At 37.9% G+C, this 20,616-nt stretch overlaps 2 protein-coding genes across 4 annotated transcripts in view; one reads left to right on the top strand and one right to left on the bottom strand.

The window, feature by feature from the left end:
- The window catches only part of impact (impact RWD domain protein), a 32,663-nt gene extending 28,506 nt beyond the window's left edge, over nt 1–4,157 (bottom strand). Inside the window, exons 1-4 of the mRNA XM_085150694.1 lie at nt 3,977–4,157; nt 439–567; nt 295–347; nt 106–168 (exon numbers count right to left, since the gene is read on the bottom strand). Of these exons, the coding sequence (XP_085006820.1) occupies nt 106–168; nt 295–347; nt 439–567; nt 3,977–4,024 (293 nt within the window). The 5' untranslated portion in view covers nt 4,025–4,157. The remainder of the gene's footprint in view (nt 1–105; nt 169–294; nt 348–438; nt 568–3,976) is intronic.
- A 236-nt stretch (nt 4,158–4,393) lies between these two features.
- Nucleotides 4,394–20,616, top strand: part of osbpl1a (oxysterol binding protein-like 1A) — a 35,509-nt gene continuing 19,286 nt past the window's right edge. For all 3 annotated transcript variants that reach the window (XM_085150691.1, XM_085150690.1, XM_085150688.1), the window contains exons 1-15: nt 4,394–4,689; nt 6,574–6,703; nt 6,785–6,870; nt 6,952–7,026; nt 7,145–7,256; nt 7,378–7,463; nt 9,683–9,827; nt 11,130–11,197; nt 11,307–11,351; nt 13,679–13,752; nt 14,309–14,372; nt 14,487–14,588; nt 15,553–15,678; nt 15,813–15,894; nt 16,211–16,317. In XM_085150691.1, the coding sequence (XP_085006817.1) occupies nt 6,580–6,703; nt 6,785–6,870; nt 6,952–7,026; nt 7,145–7,256; nt 7,378–7,463; nt 9,683–9,827; nt 11,130–11,197; nt 11,307–11,351; nt 13,679–13,752; nt 14,309–14,372; nt 14,487–14,588; nt 15,553–15,678; nt 15,813–15,894; nt 16,211–16,317 (1,296 nt within the window). In that variant the 5' untranslated portion in view covers nt 4,394–4,689; nt 6,574–6,579. The remainder of the gene's footprint in view (nt 4,690–6,573; nt 6,704–6,784; nt 6,871–6,951; nt 7,027–7,144; nt 7,257–7,377; nt 7,464–9,682; nt 9,828–11,129; nt 11,198–11,306; nt 11,352–13,678; nt 13,753–14,308; nt 14,373–14,486; nt 14,589–15,552; nt 15,679–15,812; nt 15,895–16,210; nt 16,318–20,616) is intronic.

Genomic DNA, 20,616 nt, shown 5'->3' with positions numbered 1-20,616 from the left:
AGTGATATTAAACCATGGAAAACAATGACAATGAAAGCTTTTGATGTGGCTAATATCCCTCTACGGTATCTCTTCATGAAGTCAAAAATTATGAAAGGCACTCACACATAGATGTCTTCCAGGCTGTTTGCCAATTTGGCCCTCTCAGGGCCTCGCAACCACACTGCACTACAACAACCGAGAACAAACACAGGGTTATTGAGTAGGAGTAGGAGTGGGCTGTTGAGTGGGATGCTGTTCTTTCAAATCATCAGATCTCCTCCATATTAAATTTGAAAGGCAAATCAGACTTACTTGATCTGGTATATGGGCGGAGCTGCGCTTGGATAATCAGGTGGAAGAATTATCTGATCAATAAAGGGGGAAAAAAAAATCAGAACAGCATTACAAACAAAAATGCATGATGGACACTTGTGACTAATATGCAATTTTCTGGACCTGCAAACACGCTGTCAGTTTTGGCTCCTCCAAGTCGGCGGATATTTTAATGCAAAATATCCTGGATGCTTCATCAATCACACACCATTCATCACCATAGATAGAAGACAAAGCCTCAACCTCTTCAATCTAAGAGAGAACAAAGAACAACAAAGCAATTAGATTAATCATATCAGACTCGGTGGTGATTGTTTGGACCATGGATGCACAGAAAGCTTCACTCACTTTATTTAATCCGTGTGTAACCGACATTTAATTTGATTCACAGAGGTACTTCAAAAAAGCATTAACTACCCCTTGAGTAGAGGCAGTAAAGTGTTTAAATACCTGGGGTCAACCTTCCAAAGCAACAGACAGTGCACAGGAGAGGTGAAGCACAGAGTGCAGGCAGGGTGGAGTGGGTGGAGATGAGTGTGGTCTTGGTACTGACAAAAAGACAGGAGGCTGTGTCAGACATGCTAGCTGAAGATGCCAAAATTAGAAATGAGTACATGAGCACCTCAGGTCAAACAGTTTGGAGACAAACTAAGAGAGGAAAGGCTGAGATGGTTTTTGACATGTGCAGAGGAGGGGTAGTGCATTACTGGACAAAAGATGCTGAAGATGGAGCTGCCAGGCAGGAGAAAAGAGAAAGGCCTCAGAGAAGGTTCAAGGATGTTGTGAATGAGGACATACAGAGAGTTGGCGTTACAGAAAATGATGATAGGGATAGGGTGAGATGGAAGGAGATAATCCGCTGTGGCGACCCCTAACGGAGAAGCCGAAGGAGGAGAAGTTTAAAGCATTTGTTTTTCGTTTTTGGAAATATCCTTACTCGCTTTGTCTCCAAGATGGTAAGATGGTAAGAGAAATGCAATGCTTGCATCTGTACATTATGTTTATTGAAAGATCTAGGAAACAGTTAATTTAACATAAAGGCTGTAAGTAAGGGTGATAAAAAAAAAATACCCACCTAGTTTGCAGATATGAACTTTTTGCTAAAATGGGCTGAATGCTGCTGCTGACTTTCACTTTCACATAATCTTCACAGACTTTGTAGATAAATGAAAAAAAGTCTATCTGCAACATGATGAAAGACTTTCGCTATTTCTATAAAACGTTACATTTTATAATACTGGCACTTTATATTCTTGTGCAAGCTTTGATAAGAGTGGAAATACTTCCACAAAAGCACTAACTCTGTTGTTAATGGGAAATGGCAGAACAAATACATCACACCCCTTTCACTTCCTGATAAAATTGCCCAAATAGCTCTTTCCCTACCTATCTGACTACCACTACTTCATTAATCACTGTGGTGGAACTTATCAAGTGAAAGGGGAAAAGATGAAGTGTATTTAATAAGAATATTCAAATTAATGTTTTTGTTTTTACACTCTTGGGACCTGGAGCAGCTCCTCAGCTTGGCCTCGGCCATAAATTAGCTGTTGCAGCTCTCATGCCACTCTGCGTACGTCAGTTTCTTTTTGACAGGCAAAGAAGACTTGAACATCAGAGGGGCAGAGCTGTATGTCTGAGATGATAATAGCAGGAGAATCCTTGCTCATACATAGACAAGACTAAACCAAGGGTGAGCAGTTAATTTTTCCAAAGGGCAACATGGGAAATTGGGCTGTTGCAGAAAAGCTGAACTCAATTCACTTCAATGTTCATTTTTATCTCTTTATAAAATGCTACTGGTAAGAGTAAATATTACAATTAGGCCATAATTGTGTCCACTTGGGAAATTGAATTGGCCAGCCCCGCTATAAACTGAGTCCTTAGAGCTGTTTTAAGAAGGCCTTTGTCTCACTGGGATTACTTGTACTTAGATTGACCTCAATAATTAAAACTTATTGGCCTTTCTTAATATGAGCAGCCGTTATTGTAACAGTATCTACACTCAGCAGCCATTTTATTAGTTACACCTTGCTAGTTTCAAGCCGGAACCCCCTTTGCTTTCATAACTCTGTTAAGTCTTTGGGAAATAGATTTAAACAAGGTGCTGGAAATATTCTTCAGAGATTTTAGTGTGTATTGACATGACAGCATCATGCAGTTCCACCTGCACATCCAACCAACTCTCCTGTTCCAGCACATCATAAAGGATGTGGATACTATTGGGTGAGATGTGGTGACTCTGAAGGCTATTTGATTTTGTGACGTTCTGATGTTCAAGAAACCAGTTTGAGATGATTTGTGAAATGGTGCGTTATCCTGTTGGAAGCAGCTGTTAGAAGATGGGTACACTGTGGTCATAAAGGGGTTATAACATTTAAATGATGCTCAATTGGCACTAAGGGGCCCAAAGTGTGCCTAGTAAATCTCACTTACACCATTATACCACCGCCACTCTGAACTGTGATATATAGCAGGAGGGATCCAGGCTTTTATTCTGACCCCACCAGCCGAATGTTGCAGGGTTGGTGTGTTGCACATTTAGAGATGTTCTTCTGCATTACTCGGTTTTAATGAGCGGTTATTTGAGTTACATTCCTATCAGCTGTAAGCAGCTTGGCCATTCACCTCTGACCTCTGGCATCACAAGGGACGTTCACACAGAGAGAACAGGATATTTTCTCATTTTTAGACCATCTTCTGTAAACCCTAGCAGTGGTTATGTGAGAAAATCCCAGCAGATCAGCAGTTACTGAACTGCTCAGAGCAGACCATCTGGCACCAACAACCTTGCCACATTCAAAGTCACTCAAATCACCTTTTTTCCCCATTTTGATGCTCAGGTTGGACTTTAGCAAGTCATCTTGACCATGTCTAAATACCTAATTAAAATGAATTGCTGCCATGTGATTGGCTGATTAAATATTTGTGTTAAGTAGTCATTAAATAGGTGTGCCTAATGAAATAAGACAAGTATCAATATGTCCCCTTTGAATATGTGAAGAAAAGCAATGGGACTCCAGCAAATCTGAGCTGTAAACTGAATGATAACACACACACACACACAAACAAAGACGTCGTAATGTATGTAGATGATTGTCACAGTACAGTACAACACAGAACAGTGTTATTGTGAGATTACAGTTAATATGTCATTATTTTCTTTATGATTCCCAACTTAGATGCCAATGTTTACTTTCCCTGAATATAAAGACAGTGGGTACACAACTGTTAGCTAGCAACAAAAAGTTAAATTATGTATGCCTCCGATGGTGTTCACTTTTTTCCCTTTTTTTCTGCTGTTTTGACACTTTGCGTTGATGTGTGGCCCCTGTGCACCCTGCTGCACCTGCTGCGCTTCAAACATCACTTCCAAAAGTGTTAATGAATCCAGACACCTTGGGAACAACTTTCAGTATATGTGTGTGTCTGTGTATGTATGTTTATTCAAGTTTTTTATGTGCTGATCATATATATTCATTTTCATTTTAAATAACGCAGCAGGGCTTGTTCAACCTGCCAACTCTACATCTACCGCATTTGGCTTACGTACTCTCACCAGGCCAGTTGAAAATATTACAACAAGCAAGACATTTCGCACAATCTGACAGGATTGCCTAACTTTTTCCGAGGATTAAAAAAGGAAGTACTTTGTGCTTACTTGAGCCTGAAGATCCCCATCATCCCCCGGAGTTATGATATCCGCCATTTATTCTTCTCATGACTAAGTGTCACTTATATTAAATGTGTTGATTATTCAGTAAACTACAAAACTCATCAGACACACGTACATGAGTTATATGTTGACGCCCAGGTCTGAGAAACTACTTCCTGGTCAAAGCAGATTGACTCGTGTATGCGTATTTTAACTTCCGGTTTTGCATTGGGAAACCAGGACAACAATAAAATCGTAAAAAAAAAGAAGAAGAAAGAACATAAAAAACCGAGAGCGTCTCAGTTTTATTTTAATTTAAGACAGCAGTTAAGATTCATCAATTGTATTTATTTATTAGTTATTCATACTCTTTATTTGCAATAACAGTCTTTTATTTTGAAAGGAGTGGGATTGGGCCAGGGTGAGTTCCGCTGCACGATAATCAGCTGATCTCAGTGTAAACAGTGCAAGGAGGTTGTGTCATGTGCTTGGGGGAGAGACAGGGGCAGTGATAGTTTTCGGCTGTCGGTCAGCTGGACGATAAATGGGAAACGTATGAAGTGAAGAGCGACAGCGTGATGTGTTCCGCTGTGTTTGCGCTGCAGTGAAACAGCAGGAAGGGCTTAAAACATCACATGCAGCTTCACAGAGGGCCTGTGTGAGCAGCTCTGCCTGAAAACACTGGATTTTACCTTCACGGGACTGCATTAGTTTAAGTAGTAAGTGTGTGTGTTTCTGTGCGCGCGCGCTCGGTATTTATTCAGTCGCTGCTGTGTTTATTCTAATGACACATGAGGAATTTAGCTTGCAACTAAGACGATTTAAGTTGAGCAAGAAGTGAGGTTTGAGGGTAAAATACTACATCAAGTAAGGAAATAAAGGTTCAGGTAAATTCAGTCTAACTGTAGAAAATTGGTCATTGCGACTAATATGTTATCTTTATCGGTGGTTTCACAGTGTAGCTGCTCGACATGGAGACAGTCTTAACTCATTTTTGTACATTCAGGTATTTTATCCACACTAATCGAGGGCCTCGTCTGAAGAGTCGTAAGATGAATGGAAGGGGTCATGAGATAATGAATAGGGGGGGTCCTCAGCAAATGTGTGATCATTTGCCGACTTTTCTCCAAATTATTATTATTATTATTATTACTGTTCCAATAATTAATATTTTGGGTAAATAGTGGATTGGATTGGATTTTGTTCATCAAAAAGGTTTATTTGGAATCGCAAACAACTCCTAGACAGCCATAGGGACAATGCTTTTTAAGGGGTTGTAAGAAGAGGACAACTTTGGGAAAAAATGTATTGCATTTATTTTTTTAATAAAGTAAATTGTCTGGTAAATGTAGCACTTTTGCGTGGAAGTGTAAAGTAACGCTAAATGGAAATGTAAAATTAAATCCATATTAAACCTCATTATACACACGTAAACATGCTTTCTTTGCAGACTGAAACATAAGCCTTCAAAAAATATTTGATGATATGTTTATCTTATTAAAAGATTATAATCAGCCCTGGGTGTTACCATAGCAAAAATAAACCTCAAATGAGAGAGTGGATTGAGCATTGCTGGATAGTGAAAGAAATTTTAAAAAGCTGATTGACTTAAAATGTTTCTGTTTGTTTTTTTTATTAAGCGGCATCAAACCAGGCTTTGCAGGTTTTCTGATCAGGATTGGCAAATTATTGTTGTTTTTTTTAAACATGCTTTTCCTGAAATTGCAGTGTGCAGTTTGAGTCAGGTCACTTAACTGTTACTGTCACATGCTTTTCAATCCCAGGTAAACCTGTTTCACTGCTTCTCCAAACCACCCCAGTGCCCTGCCGACATCATAATTGCACAGTCTGATTTGTCTTGTCCTGTCAATGTGATTCACGAATCCTTGCTCACAGCCACATGACATTTAAAAACATTGCTTAACTAAGCTTTTTGTCTGTTTTTCTTTCCATACTGGGATTTAATTGCAGATATACTAGAATGTCATGTCATGTCATGTCATGTGGACTTTTTTTCAGAGAAAGGCAGGATGTGTTTCCTTCTTGTAAGGCTGGTCTGGTGACTGCTGCCTTTTGCAATAATTTGGATTTCCTTCTTCTCCCTTATTGTGTGACATAACAAACTCCTGTGACTTTTTCTTCACATGTCCTAAAGCAGGAGAAATGATGACTTATTAAGCAATATGAGCCAACCGCTGACTTTACACTTATAGCTCAGTTTACTTTTGTCCCAATCACATGATATTGTATGGACTGTAACTTGCCTCAAGATGACTTCTATTATGAATCAGGTGAAATGAATTTAATTGAATGTCGCACGTATGTCATCAGGTCTTTTTATTGAATTTAGACACTACCCATTTTTTTTAGCATTAGAAATTATAGGCAAGAATGGTCCAAATAATAACTTATTCCAGTTTCAATGCAATGATTTCAAAGTATATGCTATGATTAGCAATTCTCTTTAGTTCCTGGGTGTCTTTTAGGTGGATAGGTTTTCCTTGAAGCACAATTTTATTTACAATTTTATTCACAAAAAAATGAAAAAGCCTTAATTTCTTCATTCCTTTTCTTTTTCTTTTTTTGGGGGGTTTTCTATGCAGGGGTCCATGGAGGAGCTGGAGCCAGAGGAGCAGTTCCTACGATATGCCCGGAATGGAGATCTGCCTGGGGTTCAAAGGCTCCTCCTGTCCAAGATAAGGGAAGAGATACAGCTCAATATCAATTGCAAAGGTCTGTGATTTGTGTATATCGGGAAAATATATGTGCTTGCTGTGGGCTGGTTTAATTCATTATGTCCTATTTTTTTTTCAGGAAAAAGTAAATCTAACCTGGGATGGACACCGCTTCACTTGGCCTGCTATTTTGGACACAAAGATGTAGTTGAGGAGTTGCTCAAGGTAATGTTTCTTTTCTTCAAAGCATGGAGATTTTGAGTAACTGCAGAGGTAACACGTGTGTCATCACACCCTCCCCTCCAGGCAGGGGCAGATGTTAACTTGCCCAATAATATTGGAGATACGCCGCTGCACAAAGCTGCTTTCACAGGAAGAAAGGTATGTTAATGTGTCAGCAATTTTCATTTCAGATTTTGAGTCCTTTCATGCTTTGCATATCCTTAACAGTAGTATTTATGCAAATATTTTATTCATCAATCAATCACATATTGATCAGGAGGTTGTCATGCTGCTGCTGCACTATGGTGCGTGTGCTACTGTCATCAATGGGACAGCACAGATTCCCAAAGACGTGACACAAAATGCAGAGATCAGAAGCATGCTGGAAGGTGAGCGAGATATTCTGTCAGCAAAGCGATGGAAATGTGTTAAATTAATTTTTTTAATGCAAAATGCTTATATAGTACCTACAGTTTCTTCTTTTAAATCCTGCCTTGTCACTGAAAACAGCGGCTGAGAGAACAGAGGAGAGAAAGCTGGAGGAGAAACTTTTGGATGCTGCACGGGAAGGAGACCTTTCAACGCTAACTCAGTTGGTAAGTACCAGATAACTGAAGCCTAACACTGTACTGCCCAGAGGCAAGAAGCAGAAGTCTGAGTCTTATAGGGCACCCCCTATAGCTGCAGAATCTGCAGCTATAGGGGGTGCCCTATAGTCTGGAGATTGTGTCCTCCCCACTATGTGATTCTGCGCCAGGCTCTTTATCATTAAATAACTCTTAAAAATAGAAGTCTGAGTTTTACATTCATTCCAGAAATAGTTTGGAATGTCCTCAGCTAATCCGGGCAAAGATCTTTGGGTATCATGGAAGTTTGGCAAAGGAATGTGTTTAAAATCAGTTCTAGCTTGTTAGCCCTGGTACCAGTGAGGCCTGTAGACCCTCCACAGACCTCAGTTTCACTAAAGCTTTTGGACAGATTAGGATAAATTCCTGTTCAGTAATGCCTAGAATATGATTCATAAGTCCTCTGTAACACTGTGACACTCCTTAAGCGCTGTACATTTTACTTTTATTTTATCATATTGTGAAAGCAAAACTCATAAACTGTTACAAATTAAAATATGCAGTAACATGATATTTGAGGACAACTGCCATTAAATGACTTGACAACTATCATAATTATGTAATCATTGCAAATGTCTGAAAATTGATGACTTCAGCATTCAGTTGACATTTTCTGCAGTTCTCTCTTTATAATAATCTTTGAATTTAAAAAGCAACATTTGTTATTTTCAATCTACATATCAGTAATACGAATTTATCACACTGAGGTTTGGAATCAGTGCGACGGCATTTCTAACAATTTAGCAAAACCAAAATTTCAACATATTTTAGACAATAACAAGACATTATATTTTGTTATTTAGTCACGTTATTTCTTTATACTTTGTTTCCAGGCAGGCAGATTTTTTTAGCAATACTTCTCCAGTTTTTTTTCAAGATCTTTCAGATTTCTTGGACATTAGCTGCTTCGTCACTTCCAGTCCTCATACATGACCGTTTTCAGAGGAATTTTTTATTTTTCCTGTAAGCAACTGAACACATCTATAAATCATTCAAGCACAAAAAGACGTCTAACTGTGTTGTATCAGTGTATCAGATAATTACAAAATAACAACCCAACAACAGACAACTTGACAACATTTAAACAGTGTCTTTAGGCACTTTGTTACTACCTGCCTGTCACAAAAACACATGATCTTCATAATGTGTAAAGTGTGTCTTTAAAATCCATCCATCCATCCATCCATTCGCTTCCGCTTTATCCTTTTCAGGGTTGCGGGGGGCGCTGGAGCCTGAGAAAATGGGTCAAAACAAATGTTGCAAGCATAAAAAAACAAATACAGCAGATTACCAGTATTTGAACATATGACAGTATAGAGAAATCCCAGTCATGACCTGATGGATGATTGCAGAGATTCATTCATCTTGAGCAGAACAAAAAGAAGCCAACATCCAAAGAAAAGCTTTGAATGTCCTTCAAGAAGCCTGCAGAACTATTCTCGAAGACTACTGAAGTGAAATATTGACTTTTAAGCTTGTTAGAATTATACAACTCTGTTTTTAACTTTGTGTTTCATCTACATTACCATCTCCATACGGTTATGCCCATTTCCCTATTTATCTAGCAAAATATAAAGAAATTGAGGTGGTTTGACACTTTTGGACAGTACTGTATAACATAATGTGAGTCACAGAGGTGTTTTTCTGTATTAGATGTAATACTTTAAGTGCATTTGCCTAAATATACTTGTATTTTATAATGGTATGCTTCACTGAAGTAAATGGTGGCGTAATTAGTGGTTAGTACAATAAAGCTAAAATGTTACATTTTAGCAAGTAAGAGTCCTTGTTAAACAGCCTGTTGGCACTCACGCTGTAAGCAGATTAGCGTGATTACAGAGACTTTTTGTGCCTTAACTGATGGTTACACCCTAAAGTATCACACCGTGTTCACAAGACCAGACAAATATGCCATCAGCTACGCCCTTCTAAATCCAATACTTCACAAAAGCGTGAAGTGAGAAACCACTGGCCACAAATCAATATTTTCAATTACAGTGTTCAGAAAAATAAAGGGAACAGTGGCAGTTCAGTTTTGGAGAGCCATTGCAGTCTTAACTATTCCAGCTCTCTGTGGCTGCATCAGAAATCTAAGGAGTCATGCTTCAGTTCTTAACAGAATAATAAAGAGCATCAGGGCACTTGGGTTCACACAGCACACCTGTTTCTGTCCTGTGTGTTTTCTGTAGCTCTGCAGGAAGAAGCCTCCAGACATCAACTGCACAGATCTGCTAGGTAACACTCCGTTGCACTGTGCAGCCTATCGGGGCCAGAGGCAGTGTGCCCTGAAGCTGCTCAAGGGTGGAGCCAACCCCAACTTCCAAAACAAGAATGGTATGATTCATCAGCCAGAGCTGGCAACCATGAATAACTGGGAGATATTCAATAATTTTCATTTTTGTCACAAATATCAGAAGCAACAATGAACTTATTGTCTTGCCAGGACTGTCTGCACAGCCAAACTTAAGAAATTAAAAGGAACTTGTCATGCTAATTTCCAGCTCCATTTTTTTGGTTCTTGGACTCTATTGGTCTCCAGTAGACTATTACATGGTTCGAAGTTTAGAATAATCTTTCTTTGGCTTTTCTTGGTTTCTCTGCAGCCCATCTGTTCACTTAATGTCAGATACAATGCTTTTGAGCTTCCTGCGCCCTTCTTTTAAACCCGCTTTCTTCTGATTGGCTGTCCCTCAAAAACAGAAGGCCTGACAGAATGTGGGGGCAGGGCTTCTGTGCTCACAGCTAGAACTGTGTGTCTGAGATGACCATGTTAGAAATATTCTCTCTCTCTGACATCATATAGAGCCAAATGTAGAAAAAAATGTGAGCGTTTAGAGGAACAGGGATTGCATGTACATGCAATGACCTCATTGTATGAAACATTTGCTTTGTTTAATATGACCTTTCATCTTTGTAACAACATGTATGTAACAGAAAATAAGAAAATTTGCAGGTTCACTTTAAATGTTCTAAAATCTAACAGAGGACTCAGCTGGATAATGCCGTTTGCCCAAAGGTTCATTTGTTGCCTTAATTATTTCAACGGTTTCTAAGCTTTGGTTTTTGTTTATTTTTTGTTTTGTTTATGAGCAGAAACCAGTCAGAGGCATAATTTTTATTACTATTATTTTAAATCAATCTGAAATCGTTTTGCTGCTGGAAATAACACAGTGACAAATACGTATGAATACACAGGTATAAAAAGTCCATCTATGTACATGTACAGTAAAAAAGGAAATCCTCAGGTCTGGCAGCCAAAGACAGGATAGGAAATGTAAACTATTGAGAATGCGTTTCAGCATGTTTCACAAGGTCTGTCTGAATTCTTTCACCCAAACAAAAATAGCAGCCGCCTAGGCGGTTTCTCCAAAAATGTTCAAAGTTTAAAATTCAAATTAGTTTTGGCAATTGCAGCAGTTCTTCCTGTGACTCGAACATGATTATTGAGGCAAAAAATTTAGAAACTGTGATTGCATGAGAAGCGCAAGCTGCTCGGATGTAAATGAGTCCTTGATATTTATAATTGCCGTCACCAGCATTTAAACATTCTCGAATCCTGCAGTATTTTTCTCCCTCTGTAAAAATGTGCTCTGTTGCGTCAAAGCTCCTCTTGTCTTGTATGTCCATAACTTGTAGGCCAAACAGTATTTGATCTGGCCAGTGATACAGCAATGAAGCAGATTCTTGAGGGCAACATTCATCGAGTGAGTATCCAGCTGATAGTTGCTGTCCTAATTAACTATTTGTTCTCTTCTGTTTTTTATGCTTTATTTTTTTAAACTGATTCATCTTTGCTCTTTGTCTGCCTGGCAGGGTATGACTCGACATGTCAAGAAGTATGAAGGACCTCTCTGGAAGGTAAATTATGGGAACTGGCTTTTTCGGTAGCTCTGAAAATCCAATCAGCGAACGAAAACGCACAGTTAAAATGCAAATGTTATTAAAGAAAAGGGGTAAGGAAAAGGAGTAAGGCATGCATATATATATATATATATATATATATATATATATATATATATATATATATATATATATATATATATATATATATATATATATATATATATATATATATATATATATATATATATATATATATATATATATATATCTTCCTTGCTAAAATACTCCTCACAGCATGTAGTTCAGTGGTTTAAGAACCACTGAACTACCAGAAAAAAAAACGTTCTCACCTCCTACCAAACTCATTTTTTATCAGTTAACAATAACAAAGCATCCAAGTTGAAAACTGGAGAAATAAAGGTCAACAAGATAGCATCAGCAAACTGTTGTTTGTTAATCTTTCCCAAATAAATTACATTAGTTCAACTTCATTTCAGTCTGTATTTTTCCTCCGGTTGACCACCTCCATTTCTGCACTGGCTCTAAGCCCCACCAGGGGGGCCTGCCCCACAGTTTGAGAGCCAAAACTCACTCCTGATTGCTTTTACAGTACTGATCATACTCAGAGTGTTTATATGCTTTTATTATAAAAATAACTTTGACATGTAGTCCAGAAATCTGTTTTGTTTTTTTTTTGTCATTAAATTGAAATGAGCATTTAAAAATCCAGAACTCCAGAGGTGCGGTGTGTAGCTACACCGTCAGCTCGCTGCTTCATCAAATGTCGTGACAGTGAACGCAGACAAAGATCACACGAGCAGATACAGCAGGCTTTACAGAGATTGCGATTGTCAGCTGACAACTAAAGAATAATCTAAGTGTTAATACTTTTTTTGGGTTATGTCATAGTGGTAGGGAAGGAAATCAAGAACAGGCTGAATTTTGCAGAATTTTCCTGCATTCTTATCACTCCCTTTTATCATTGCTGGAATGTTTCCTGGCAGTTGTGCATTGTGAAACATTGACGTCAGGCTCATGGCAGTGTAATTTTGTGCACCTGACAATTATGTAAGTTCGGCAGACACAGAGATGATAACACAGAAAATGTGTAGAGCGTTTTCCACACTGAAAAACCGATAAAGAATCAATAAGGGAATTGCTAAAGAGTCTTACCTGTAAGCCGCCTCTGGGGTGGCAGTGATGCCTGCTTTTGAGTTAAACAAGACAGACACAAGCATCAAATCATCAGTGTGAGCCAAACATTATTGTACTGGAGAAAAACACAGTTTGCATTCCACACCTCTGACTGGCTTCTGTTTATGAGAAACAAAGTCAAAACATAAATTCTGTGAAACTGAAACTGAAATATTTAAAACTCAACCTTACAGGGTTTTTATATTATCAGGAAGAATCCTGTGTTTAAGTTTATTAAACTTACACTGAACTTATTTATTGCTCATTTTCCTTTTAAGTTATATTCAGTATACAATACCCAGACTAAATAAATAAATAAAAACTGCCTATGCAAACAGCAAAGAAACTTCCACTGCACAATTACTGTAGTGATTAATATGTTTCACCTGGTAAAATGTTATTTTACCCAATCTGATTCACAGAATAGCATCTCATTTCTTAAACAACCATATCCTCGTTCATGCAAAAAAAGGTTACATTATTGCATCACACAAAGAAAACGTTTTAAAACTACAAAGAACTGCGTATCACATTATTAAAACCCAGAAGAAAAAAAGCGGTCAAAAGAAAATATTGAATGATCATGGATCAGTTTGAGTGCCTTACAGTGAAATCAATCATTTTCACGCATTGATTGACTGACATGGAATCCTGAGCTTAATATGGAACCTTTGGGATGTGCTGGAGAAGACATTAGGCACCGGTCCGACACTTGCATCACCAATCCAAGATCCCCAGATTGTTGTGATGTTGCATGGTGAATGTGTGCCATTACCAACGCTAAAAGAGCTCCAACAAAATGCTGTTTTGTGGCTTTACAGGTGCAAATGTGTGATTGTAGGATCCCCACACACACTGCTGTTCAGACTTGTTGTTAACATTGGGACGGCAAAGAAATCTGTTTCACTTAGTGGATGAACTGACGAGCCAAGATAAGATAAATAAGGATCATTTAAATGTGAATTGTGTGATTTAGTGGTTTGCAGCAATGAAAATATCAAGCTGGAGATGAGTATAACAGGTCCACTTTGCTGAAATCTATTGTAATAAATAGTCTCTTTCAGCCACTAGTGAAATCAGAAAAGGCTAAAAAATATTTAATTAAAAAAATTACACTGTTGATTCTTCCCTTGTGTGGCTTCCTGCAGAGCTCCAGATTTTTTGGATGGCGCTCTTACTGGGTCGTCCTTCAAGATGGTGTTATATCCTGGTACTCAAAACAGTAGGTGCATCCCTCATTTTGTCTGTGCTCCTTGAATCAGACGTGTGAAAAGGTCTTAGCTAGAGATAAATGGAAGTGCTGCACAGTTTTGATTAGAAAGGTGCTATAGATCAGCGGTCCCCAACCCCCGGGCCACGGACCGGCCCATGAGTCGTTTGGTACCGGGCTGCGAGAGTTGAGGCTCGGGTGTGAAATTCATCGTTTTCAGCATTTTTAATGGTTTTTAACATTATTTTTTTGTCTTTTTTATCATTAACTCGGTTTCCCTCTGTCTTTTCCCGTGTGTTATGAATAAATCTTCTTTTTGGGGGGGTACCAGTACTGGTTTTATTTTGTTGTATTTATCCACGACAAGGCCGGTCCGTGAAAATATTGTCGGATCATAAACCGGTTGGTGGTGCAAAAAAGGTTGTGGACCGCTGCTATAGATGAGAGACAAATGAGTAAAGAAGAGGAGAATTATTTCCCGTATACCTTTCCTTCTATCATCTGTCAACTGTTGAGATTCCAAGTGAAATGGAAAAGGCCTCAATCTGTTTTTCTTTCTTCTTTGAAGGTCAGAAGCAGCTGCCGGTGAAAGAAGGCAAGGCTGTAAGTCCCTCACAAACGCTCACTGTTTGGTAAGCCAACATTCAACATTGCATTCCCTTTTTTTTTGACCCCTGTGTTGAATTTGTCTTTGTGTAGCTTCTGCTTTTCCACAAATGAAAGCTTCTGATGTTTCTCATTTCCAGATAAGAGCCAAAGATAACTGCTTTTTCACTCTCAAGTGCTTTGATGACAGTGTGCACCACTTTAAAGTATCGCCTAAAAATGACCCAGAGGAAACAAGAAAAGTAAGTTTGGTTTCTCCTCGGGTTGTCATTTCAAACACTTGTTAAAAATTCCTGTTATCTCCTGACCTTCTTTTTCTGCAAAGTTTTTGCAATAGCTCTGAAATGGGGAAAAAGCTAAGTTGCAATCTTTACTAATTACCTAACTTACTACCTTTCCTTACAATGTAAATGTTCCACATGTGTGGAATCCATTGGTAGATGAATAAAGTTCTTCTCTTTACTGGGTTACCCCAGTGTTCTTTAAGTGCATTTAAACAAACAGCAATTTATTAACAGTTCTCTAAACATAAGTTTTGAAATCTTGAAGTAAAATGTAATTTTTAGCTTTTCTCAGGCTTTATGCAAAAGTGTAAAATCTCAAATGCACCCCAAGCTCCTTAATTAACTCTTTGTTTGTTTAGTCATTATAACAACCCAGGTGTGAGAATTTGCGTCATTACATTGAGTTATTCACAGGATTATTACTTGACTTTGTAGTTGTTACACGAGCTGTTCAGATGCTAAGACGTTGTCGCTCTAGATGAGAAATCGTTGTCTACTTTGTCTCTTGCATTGCTATGAATTATGTATCAGCGTAAGTGGCTGATAAGGAATGTAATTAAAAGTCCCGGCCATTATGTAAAATATACTATTAAAATTTGAAATGCAAGCTGTGTTATAAAAGAAAATTTTGGCAATTCGGGAAAACAGTCATTAGCTGGAAATAAGTAAAAGGTTTTTTTATATATATACAACAAATCACAGTCAAATTTATCAGCTAGTAAATTTTAGAGGCAGATTTAATATTTTATGACCTTTACAGAGAGAGCCTGGCTAGCTTATTTTGATCTTCTCTCCTGATGCTCCTCTAAAAACAAATAATAATAATAATAAATATGTTTGCTATAGTATTTCAAAAACACATAAAGGTCAAGATCAGTCAAATAACTAAGTAACCTTTTTGGTTTTTCTGTCTTTCTTTAAGGCATGGGTTGATGCATTGGAGGAGCACGCAGCTTACAGCACATACTACTGCTCCCAGGAGCAAGGGAGCGAAGAAGAGGAATACGAAGAAGTGATGTCACTTGGAGAGCTAACAAGTTCACTACAGGTGGCTGCAAACAGAAAGCGAGCCTAATTAGCATGTTGGCTTAACGACCCATAGTGTTTTCTGTGAACTAGTCCTCCCACCCCGTGCTACTTTTTGTTCATCTGCAGTCTTCTCCCATCTCTCTAAATCACCAGGTTGCAGATATCAGCCAGAAAAATCTGGAGAAGGAGGTCGCAGCGCTCCTGTCCATGCTGAAGAATGAAGAGCTGTCAGAAAGTAAAGCCTTTTATTTCACTATTCTTTGTTATGTAATATACAGTACGTAGACGAGGAGAAACACACTTACTCAGGAGGTGAAATGAAAACCTTTTGATTTAAAATTACAAGAGTCTTCAAACAGATTTAAATGCACAGTAATGTCTGAAAGACTGTTAATTAAGACGCTGCCATCTGCCACTGTCATTAGAGGTTTCTGCAGTGTACTTGCACTTTATACATGATCTAAGAGCATTTAAAAAACAAACAAACTTTAATAGCTCAAAGTTGTGACTTTTCCATTGCATTCATTACTTTATGTGTTTTATCCCCTCAGAATTTCCATCAACAATACTGCAAAAGATGCAAGAAATATGTGAATTATCCAGCGAAACCACTTCCAATCTCAACATCTGTCTCAGCCTCTTCTCCAGACAGGAAGGGGTGAGTGTGATCATCCAAAGACAAATTAAACTTTTATTTGAGAGCCTAGTGACTGTGACTATGTTTTTCAGCTGATTATCAGCATTTTGGTCACCATTAACTGAAGACGGTTATTATCTAAGTTTACTTGGATCATAGAAGGGAAATAAATGAGATTGCAGTGACATTTTAAATAACTTGATATCTGTAAGCGTTATATTGAGAGTGTTGGGGCTCAGTAAGATGATATATATCTCTGGGATGTAAAAAGAAATTATCCTACACAAAAAGATGCTGGAAAAATTCACTCTAACAAAAGCAGCTCAGTGGACTGAGTGGAAGTGATTATATGCTTACACGTGGGGTTTTTTTTTTTCTTTGTTTTTTGATTCAATGGATTTGATTAAAATGGAAGGATTCGGGGGCTAGAATACACCCCCTCATGAAAACGGGTAGATTATACCGCTTATGGCAACCTCTGACCTTTGGCATCAATTTTGCAACAATCTACAAGAGAATGCAATAATCATTTAAAACCTGCAATTGATTCAAAATACCGTAAAGACAATGAAAGCATAACACATGTTGAATAGGAGAAGTTTTTTTTTTTCTTTTTTTGTTTTATTTTTATGAAATATGCTAATTTATGAACTTCTAGCAACACATTTCGAGGTGATTTGGGAGGGCGGCGTATGAAACACTGGAAAAGTTGTATTAAAAACAACAACAACAAAAAAGAAAACACCTGAAAGAACTTCTCACAGCTAATTAGGTTAAATGGCAAAAGGTCAGTGCATGACTGGTATAAAAGAAAAGCTTTACAGCAAGGATGAGTCTTTCAGCAATAAATGTGGGGAGGAATTCGCCATTCTGCAAAAGTCCAAGCAACACGTTGACCTATAAAGCTCATTTATGTAAAATAGCTTTGCATGACTCACCGTTCAAAAGCTGTTTTAAACAGCTGTTCTATCTTCATAAACACCTTTTCGTTATGCCAACTTTCTTCACAAACAAAAGATTTGAACAGCAGTTGGCTGGATGTCCACTGCTCCAAATTAGGGGTTATGCAGTTGAATTGGCAATATTGGCGATATAAACATTCTTTAAATTATATAGAGCAAAGAAAAAAAGGAACAGAGTGTTTGAAACAAATTTTGCCTTTCTGATTATGTAAAACTTGTTTTTATATTAGTATCCACCCTACGAAGATTGGGGGATTTCAGCCTCTGTGCTTCATAATATTTTTAAAGATTCAGAGAAAAATTGAAAATGTCTGTACACCGGGGACGAGGCTGAAAGCAGATTAGAAACGGCTGTGATCGTCAGGCTCTCAGGCAGCACATTTGAATTTTGTTGCTGTTGGGCTCAGAACAATTACAAAAAAACACTGTCAGGTGGGGACGGTTTGTTTACACATCAACAAATTAATGAATATTTAATCCTCTTTGAACGAGAACAGAAAAAAAGGACAAGAAAAAAACTTTTTTCATTAAAGTAGTGGTTCCCAAACTTTTTTTGCTGCCCCCCCCCCCCACACACACACACACGCACACACACACACACACACACACACACAAACACATCCTCCAACCACACACACACACCCATATTTTGTTTTCAAACTCCATTGCAGTTTATTTCAAACCTCAAACATTTAGTAAACAATTATGCAAATACGAGTAAACTGCAATAAATTACAGGCAGCAATAAAATACACTACTAATTAGGGCTGGGTATCGTCACTGATTTCTAGAATCGATTCAATTCCGATTCACAGGGTCCCGAATCGATTCGATCCACGATTCGATTTAATTCGATTCGATTCGATTTAATTCGATTCTATTCACTTTGATTTGAATCTGGGAAATTTTGACAGTCAGAAATATTATAATTCAGATCAGTACATTTACATATTTTTGTATCTATAAAAAGGAAGCTGACACACCAAGACTTTATCAAAGGTGTGAGCATCACAGCAGAGGCCTTTGTGTCAAAGTATCTGAGGATAAAACACAGAAAAACATGAAGGTGATTTTCCTGTTCTGGGATTTTATAAAAATTTTCTGCAGTAGATCAAAAACGAAAGAAAACCATTAATCAACACATGAATATTACCTCTGAAGTTACAGCGGTTTTATTAGAGACAAGGCTGAGCGTTTTGCATTTTGCATAATTTTAAAAAGTTTAAATTTGTTCGGTATTGAACGGCAGAAATTAGGTTTTATTTTCGGAAGTATATAAAACGAGCGCTGTAAACAACGGTAGACTTGTGCGTAACAAGCAAGCGAATAATGCAGAAAACAGTACAGAGAGAGAGAGGGAGAGAGAGGGAGAGAGAGCGCGCAAGAGAGCGAGCATGCGAGAGAGAGCTGTGCATCGTGGTCGAAGCAAAACAATAAAAGTCAGAGTGAATTCATGATGTTGTTTATGTGAAGCCTAGTTTGGATCTTCTTTTGCTGCTGGTTCGGTCAATATTGTTTGGAGAGACATCAAACTAACAGCTTTAGAATCAGCGCATAAAGGGCGTGAACACAAAGCGCGGACCGCCGACAGATCAGAATCAGCGCGCTGTCGGCTTTCAGCCCCAACTGTGAGAAAAGCGACATCTAACTGATTCTGATCCGCGGTTGGGCTGTGTGTTTAAGTCTTTGTGCAGAATCCATGTTCCTGCTCTCATTTACTGTCTTAGCTGTTTGGTGGTTGTTGAAAGTTTGTGAGATTTCACCAGAGATTCTGGCATTTCGGGCAAAATAAATTTATATTAAAAAATCGATTCAGGATTTTAATGAATCGATTTTACGTTATCCAAGCCAGAATCGATTTTAATCGATAAATCGATTATAAAAACCCACCCCTACTACTAATCCTTTTACGCTGCGTCCACACTTACACGGGTATTTATGAAAACGCAGCTGTTTCTATGCGCTTGGACCTTTTGTCCACAAGTAAACGGCGTTTCGAATCACCGAAAACGGAGAATGATGCTACCAGTGTCCAAGGGTTCGATTTTTGTTTTTGCTTTTTTTCTTTTCTTTTTTTTTTCTCCATACTACTACAATCACCTGCGATTGGCGACATTCACACTTTGGGAACCTCTGCTTTATTAGACATTATGGGTGTTTTTCTTTGTGTTTTTTACTTGGTATTTAGATTTTTTTATGAGTTTCTATTTTTGTCTTTCTAGGCACTAACCTTTCAAAGTTATTACAGAGCCAAAATATATTACTTTAAAAAATGTATTATATAAGTACGTAAGTAAAATTTTATTTGTATAGCACCTTTCAAGATAAAACATAAAAACAGAAATCAACCAAAAGCAAGTTTTAAAAGATGAGTTTTTAGCTGGGTTTTTTTTTTTTTTTTTAATGAACAGATCTCAGGCTCAAAAGAAGGGAGTTCCAGAGTCTGGGGGCCACAGTTACAAACGCTCTATCGCCTTTTGTTTTCAGTCTCATATGTTGGACGACCAGCAAGCCCTGATCACATGACCTCAGGGACCTGCTGGGGATGTAAGGATGTAAAAGATCTCTGATATAGGTTGGTGCTTGTCCATGCAGAGCCCTGAATGTCAAAGTCAAAATCTTGAAGTGGATTCTGAATTTATTTATAAATTGTTTGACTTAAGTAACATGTGGTTCTGATTGGATATTATGGGGCCAATCGCAGGTGATTTAAGATAGAGACCGCCTTGTGTTTCATTATCTGAAGAGTGGGTGTGCTCGAAATGTCACCCTCTACTAAGATGTAATAAGATAATTTGAAGTACTGAAGCTGTGAGCTGATGATCACTTTTATTGTGCTCTACCTGAACACAATTACAAGGAAAACCTAGTAGCTTTTTAAGATAATTTATAGAACAAATAAATATATATCCATGTGTACAGTATATATATATATATATATATATATATATATATATATATATATATATATATATATATATATAGCGCTCTTAGCCTCAGATGCTAGTCTTGCAGATGTGGTGGGGGTTTTTTGCACTATATCCATTTAAATACATTCTTTATATATTTGAAAGTAACTGAATTCCATTTTGTGTTACATTTATGTGACTTCTCATCTTTCTCAGATTAAAATGAGTTTGTAAAACACAATTCATAATCTGCTCTTTAGTGCACGAGGCTTCGCCAGCTCATGTGGATATTTTTTTTTGAGTTGTGAAAAGTTATGAATGAATTGCAGACTTCAAGCATAGAGTAATTCAGTTGAAACTAAACTGAAGGCATCAGGTTGTAAAATTGGATCAGGAGCACAAAGACGAGCAGTGTGTTCAGCCAAGTTATTACGCTGGCGTAAAGCCCG

The sequence above is a fragment of the Neolamprologus multifasciatus genome, chromosome 23 (assembly GCF_963576455.1).
Source record: "Neolamprologus multifasciatus chromosome 23, fNeoMul1.2, whole genome shotgun sequence".
Lineage (NCBI taxonomy): Eukaryota > Metazoa > Chordata > Actinopteri > Cichliformes > Cichlidae > Neolamprologus > Neolamprologus multifasciatus.
Note: the sequence above shows the minus strand (reverse complement) of the source record. Positions and strands in the feature narration are given on the sequence as shown.